Source organism: Anomaloglossus baeobatrachus, chromosome 8 (genome assembly GCF_048569485.1).
Source record: "Anomaloglossus baeobatrachus isolate aAnoBae1 chromosome 8, aAnoBae1.hap1, whole genome shotgun sequence".
NCBI lineage: Eukaryota > Metazoa > Chordata > Amphibia > Anura > Aromobatidae > Anomaloglossus > Anomaloglossus baeobatrachus.
In genome coordinates, this window is record NC_134360.1 from 245,265,423 (window position 1) to 245,272,181 (window position 6,759).

Consider the following 6,759-nt stretch of genomic DNA (forward strand, 5'->3'; position numbering starts at 1 on the left):
TGCAGACAGAATCTCATCATGTATCTCTGTATACAGGGAGCTCCCCCTAGTGGTGGCTGCAGACAGAATCTCATCATGTATCTCTGTATACAGGGAGCTCCCCCTAGTGGTGGCTGCAGACAGGATCTTATCATGTATCTGTGTATACAGGGAGCGCCCCCTAGTGGTGGCTGCAGACAGGATCTTATCATGTATCTCTGTATACAGGGAGCTCCCCCTAGTGGTGGCTGCAGACAGGATCTTATCATGTATCTGTGTATACAGGGAGCGCCCCCTAGTGGTGGCTGCAGACAGGATCTTATCATGTATCTGTGTATACAGGGAGCTCCCTCTAGTGGTGGCTGCAGACAGGATCTTATCATGTATCTCTGTATACAGGGAGCGCCCCCTAGTGGTGACTGCAGAGAAGAGCTCATCATGTATCTCTGTATACAGGGAGCGCCCCCTAGTGGTGGCTGCAGACAGGATCTTATCATGTATCTCTGTATACAGGGAGCTCCCCCTAGTGGTGACTGCAGACAGAATCTTATCATGTATCTCTGTATACAGGGAGCTCCCCCTAGTGGAGGCTGCAGACAGGATCTTATCATGTATTTCTGTATACAGGGAGCTCCCCCTAGTGGTGACTGCAGACAGGATCTTATCATGTATCTCTGTATACAGGGAGCTCCCCCTAGTGGTGGCTGCAGACAGGATCTTATCATGTATCTCTGTATACAGGGAGCTCCCCCTAGTGGTGGCTGCAGACAGAATCTTATCATGTATCTCTGTATACAGGGAGCTCCCCCTAGTGGTGGCTGCAGACAGAATCTCATCATGTATCTCTGTATACAGGAAGCTCCCCCTAGCTGAACTACAGCAGTCTACAGGTTGTATACGGTATTATAGCTCAGCCTTATACACTTCAATGGAGATGATCTGTAATACCAGACATAATCTGTGTACAGGGGTGGCGCTGTTCCAGGTGGAAAGCAGTCACGTTTGTTCAATACAAGTGGAATATTAATCATTACCCCTCATAAACCCCCGTCATGGATATTACAAAACCCCATTCACCACCGCCCACATTGGCCTCTAATCCCCTCCAGCCACCAGGGCTGTTACAGTCTGCGAGTTTTGCTGCTGCCGCATTATACAGCTCGGCAGGAGGGAAGGACAGGATTTAAGAGATTTTTAGTCCCTCTTCAAATTGTTTTTCACTTTCCATTTGAATTAAAATCAGGTTATATAAGGAGCGGCACAAAGCGAGAGACGGCGACGAGAGACGGCGCTGAAAGCTCCTGAGCCGCAAAAAGCGTAATTAAACTCATTAAAATACATATTGTGCCCGGAAATATGAGATTGCTGATTAGAGAAAGAACATTATCAAGTACAAGTTCATTACTGTCACTCACCGTACGGGCGGCCGTGCCTCCAGAAACCTGCAGAGGGCGCTGTCACCGCTGCTGCCTATTCTGCAGTGGAACAAGGAGCATTTCCTGCAGTTTATCAAAACTACAGCAAAGGCACAATATAAATAATACTAATCCTGGACCACCTTTATATGTCAAACCTGAATTTTCCCCAGAAAAGGAAAGAAAGAATTCATCAGTATCAGATCTGGAGAAGGTTGGGAGAAGCGACGACTAGCCCTAAAGTGTTCACCACTGACGCACCAGGACCATCATCCTGAATATCACTCCCCACCAGTGACCAAGGGACAATTGTAACACTGACAACCCGTGACCAACAGCTGACTATTCCCCTGACCACTGGGGATAAAGAGCCAGAAATACCACCGACCACCAGGGACAATGTTCAAAATTACCACATCACAAGAATAACACTGACCAATAAGAAGTAGGAGATGAAAATACTATCACCAGAGACTCGGAGCTTCACATAGAACAGATGACGTGGGACCAGATATACAGTGCCTTGCGAAAGTATTTGGCCCCCTTGAATTTTTCAACCTTTTCCCACATTTCAGGCTTCAAACATAAAGATAAAAAAATTAAATTTTATAGTGAAGAATCAACAACAAGTGGACACAATTGTGAAGGTGAATCATATTTATTGCTTATTTTAAATTTTTATAAAAAATAAAACTGAAAATTGGCCGTGCAATATTATTCATCCCCTTTAGTTTGACTGCAGCAAACTCACTCCAGAAGTTGATTGAGGATCTCTGAATGGTCCAATGTTGTCCTAAATAACTGATGATGATGATAAATATAATCCCGTGTGTGTAATCAAGTCTCCGTATAAATGCCCCTGCTCTGTGATAGTCTCAGGGTTCTGTGTAAAGCGCAGAGAGCATCATGAAGACCAAGGAACACAACAGGCAGGTCCGTGATACTGTTGTGGAGAAGTTTAAAGCCGGATTTGGTTACAAAAAGATTTCCACAACTTTAAACATCCCAAGCAGCACTGTGCAAGCGATTATATTGAAATGGAAGGAGCATCATACCACTGCAAATCTACCAAGACCCGGCCGTCCATCCAAACTATCATCTCACACAAGGAGAAGACTGATCAGAGATGCAGCCAAGAGGCCCATGATCACTCTGGATGATCTGCAGAGATCTACAGCTGAGGTGGGAGAGTCTGTCCATAGGACAACAATCAGCCGTACACTGCCCAAATCTGCCTTTATGGAAGAGTGGCAAGAAGAAAGCCATTTCTCAAAGATATCCATAAAAAGTGTTGTTTAAAGTTTGCCACAAGCCACCTGGAGACACCAAACATGTGGAAGAAGGTGCTCTGGTCAGAGGAAACCAAAATCAAACTATTTGGCCACAATGCAAACGGTATGCTTGGCATAAAAGCAACACAGCTCATCACCCTGAACACACCATGCCCACTGTCAAACATGGTGGTGGCAGCATCATGGTTTGGGCCTGCTTTTCTTCAGCAGGGACAGGGAAGATGGTTAAAATTGATGGGAAGATGGATGGAGCCAAATACAGGACCATTCTTGAAGAAAACCTGTTGGAGTCTGCAAAAGACCTGAAACTGGGACGGAGATTTGTCTTCCAACAAGACAATGATCCCAAACATGAAGCAAAATCTACAATGGAATGGTTCACAAATAACCGTATCCAGGAGTTAGAATGGCCAAGTCACAGTCCAGACCTGAACCCAATCGAGAATGTGTGGAAAGAGCTGAAAACTGCTGTTCACAAACGCCTCCATCCAACCTCGCTCAGCTCCAGCTGTTTACAAAGGAAGAATGGGCGAGAATTTCAGCCTCTCCATGTGCAAAACTGATAGACACATACCCCAAGAGACTGCAGCTGTAAATCGCAGCAAAAGGGGGCGCTACAAAGTATTAACTTAAAGGGGATGAATAATATTGCACACCACAATTTTCAGTTATTTTTTTTTATAAAAGTTTAAAATAAGCAATAAATTTCCTTCCCCTTCACAATTGTGCCCACTTGTTGTTGATTCTTCACCAGATCATTAACATTTTTATCTTTATGTTTGAAGCCTGAAATGTGGGAAAGGTTGAAAAATTCAATGGGGCTGAATACTTTTGCAAGGCAATGTATAAACAACATGCTTCAATAGGCTGGAAATCGAATAGAACACTGACTAACCAGGAACAAGACCTGAATGCACCACTGACAACCAGGGACATAAAGCTAAGAATGCTGCTCACAAATAGGGATTGATAGCCACCAGGAACCAACAGCTACAGTGAATGTATCACTGGCCATAGACGAAGAGCTGAATGTAAGCCTGGCCTCTATGGACTAAGCTCACAGTACCACTGACCACCAGGGAACATGAGATGAATGAACAATTCACTACCATGGACCAAGAGAACACTGTACCATCTGCCACTATGATCCAAGAGATTGGTGTAAGCCTGGCCTCTATGGACTGAGCTCAGTTTAACACTGACCACCAGGGAACATGAGATGAATGAACCATTCACTAACATGGACCAAGAGATGAATGTACCACCTGCCACTACGATCCAAGAAAAGAATATAAACCTGAACGCAATGGACTAAGCTTAATTTACCACTGACCACCAGGGAACATGAGATGAATGATCCATTGACAACTGTTTAAGAGTTAAACATACAGCTGACCACAGGGACCAGCAGCTGACAATACTGATTAGCTCTAAGTCCCTGGAGGTCATTAATATGTTAATTTCTTGGCCCCTGAACCAAAGTCCTCAGTGGACCAAGATCTCATTATACCCCCTGCCCTCCAAAACACAAGAGCTTATACTACCACAGACATCATGGATAAAGAGATGATCAGATCATATCACACCAGAGGCAATCCCACCACTAACCCCCCAGGGCTTATGAGAGGTACCACAAACCACCAGGGCCCATGCTCAGCACATATTCAATGTTTCCAAGATCTCTGCTTACTGTCAGTGAAGCCTTATTTTACACCAGAAGCTGTAACACTATCCAGCTGTATGGCTTGTCACAGTGTCTCTTATACGGACCCCAGTAGGTTGGCTTTCAGTCCATTCACTGAAAGCAAGCAGAGATTTTATGCATTGTAAAGGAATTGACAGTGAAAGTTTCTAAAATGTGTATATATATATATCTCAACAGTATATTATTATATTATAATATAATATATATATATTATATATACACACATATTACACACACACACACACACACACACACACACACACACACATATTACACACACACACACACACTGTGATGCAGGCTTGCAGGCAGGAGCAGCAGGAACATTGGAGACCTTGTGCTCAGTGCAGAGTAATCAGGAGCCGCAGATAATTGGCCGCAGCCTGAATGTCGCGCTAATTATATTTTCCTTCCATTTACTTTCTCTGTATAAAACAAGCGAAAAATAAGGCCATGAACAAAACATCTCGTAAATCATCTGCTGGGGAAAATAAAAAAAAATGTACCTTGTGCTGCGCCTCCATGCAGTAAGTGCGCCCCCTCCCCCGGACGCCGCCGCTGCCCCCCGGAGCTCGATCTTGGTGCCAGTTTTCCAATGATTTTAAACATCATGATAAATTGTCTTTCATTTTCCTACATCAATTTATCTACAGAAATCGTTGCTAAATAACATAATTTCCCGGCTCCCCCGCGGCTGCTGCTCCAGTAATGTCTGAGCGCAGCGCCGGCCATTATTCACAGGCCTAATATCGCATCGTACAGCTGTGCCAGCGCAGCGCAGCCTTCAGCCGGCTCTCGCTATACACATCTTATTCTTTGTAAATCTGTCTGGCACCGAATCCTGCCAACCGGTGCCAGGGCCGCGGGTCCAGCTCAGGTTGAGGTCTTCATAAAAAAAAAAAAGTACAATAATGTCGCCCTCTAGTGGTCTGATTGCATATAGCAGGAAAACAAGTTAAACTTTACAAAATACTTATCTTTTTCTATTTACGTATGAAAAAGTGAAGGTGATACTGAAGGCAGATGCCTCTTTCAGTCCTTAAAGGGGTTCTCTAGTAAAGGTAAGTTATTAGCTACCTGCAGAATAGCTGTACCTGTAAGGAGCAGAAGTGCAGGGTAAAGCATGGAGGATTCAGCTGAAGCTCTAATGAGATAGCAAGTGGATTTTAGACATTGTAATTAAGCTGGAGACAAATAGTTAAAAGGTTCTCCATTACAGATATGTAATTACATATCCGCAGGATAGGTGATAACTCATAGATTGATGGGGGTCCGACCACTAGGACCACTACCGATCGTCAGAACAAGGCACTTTTATCTCCATTGATATGGTCCCCTTATCCATTCATTCCCTATAGGGCTGCACTCGGCTTTTTCCATCAGCCCCATAGAGAATGAATGGAGTGGTGGTTGGGCGTGCGCCGCCACTTTATTCCAGCAAGGATAAAAGCTTCCCGTTCCGGGGTCAGCAGTAGGACCCCCACCAATCTGAGTCATCACCAATCCTGTGGATATGTAATTACATATCTGCAGTGGAGAACCCCTTTAACTATTTGCCTCCATGTTTGCTATCATCAATAACTCCAGCTTAGCGACATGGTCAGACATCCACTTTCTGTCTCATTAGAGGTTGTGTATCCTCCATGCTTTACCCTGCAATTCTGCTCCTTAAGGGTACAGTAGCCGCTTAGACACCAGTCTAATAGCTCAGTCATTCTGCAACTATGACTGGGAACAGATTTTTTTTGTGCCTCATCTAGTCCTTAAAGGGAATCTGTCACCAGGTTTTTGCTCCCCCATCTGAGAGCAGAGACCCTGATTCCAGCGATGTGTCACTTACTGAGCTGTTTGCCGAAATTTTAATAAAATCAATATTTTCTCTGCTGCAGATCTGGCAGTTATACAGAGCTCATGAATATGCTGGACTACCTGGCAGCACGCCAAGTAGTCCTGTAATGATAATCTACTGATGATTAAACAGGAATTTTATCAAAGCTACACTAAACAGCTCAGTAAGTGACACATTGCTGGAATCGGTCTCTTTTCCTTCATCATGCTCTCAGATTAGGTGGCAAAAACCTGGTAATAGAGTCCCTTTAAGGACCAACTAGATCCCCGCCATCCCACGCTGGTCCTGTTCGGAGGGGTTTATGGTAATGTTGATGTACATGGGGGCTGCGCACGTCTCCCTCTGGGGGGTCCAGGCGGATTCCTGTGTCCTGCACTTATACAGTGCCACATCAGCTATGTGAGGAGTTTTGAGTTACTGGCTGCAAACAAACGTGTCCTACTCACTGACAGCAAGCAGAGATCTTGAGAATGTGGAGGAATTGCAATTGTATTCAATTTTAAAAATTTTAAACAAATT

At 44.4% G+C, this 6,759-nt stretch overlaps 1 protein-coding gene across 1 annotated transcript in view; it reads right to left on the reverse strand.

Annotated features, from left to right (window-relative positions):
- Positions 1 to 5,217, reverse strand: part of LOC142248967 (G-protein coupled receptor 54-like) — a 149,673-nt gene extending 144,456 nt beyond the window's left edge. Inside the window, exon 1 of the mRNA XM_075320486.1 lies at positions 4,898 to 5,217. Within this exon, the coding sequence (XP_075176601.1) occupies positions 4,898 to 5,003 (106 nt within the window). The 5' untranslated portion in view covers positions 5,004 to 5,217. The remainder of the gene's footprint in view (positions 1 to 4,897) is intronic.
- Between the last annotated feature and the right edge of the window lie 1,542 nt (positions 5,218 to 6,759).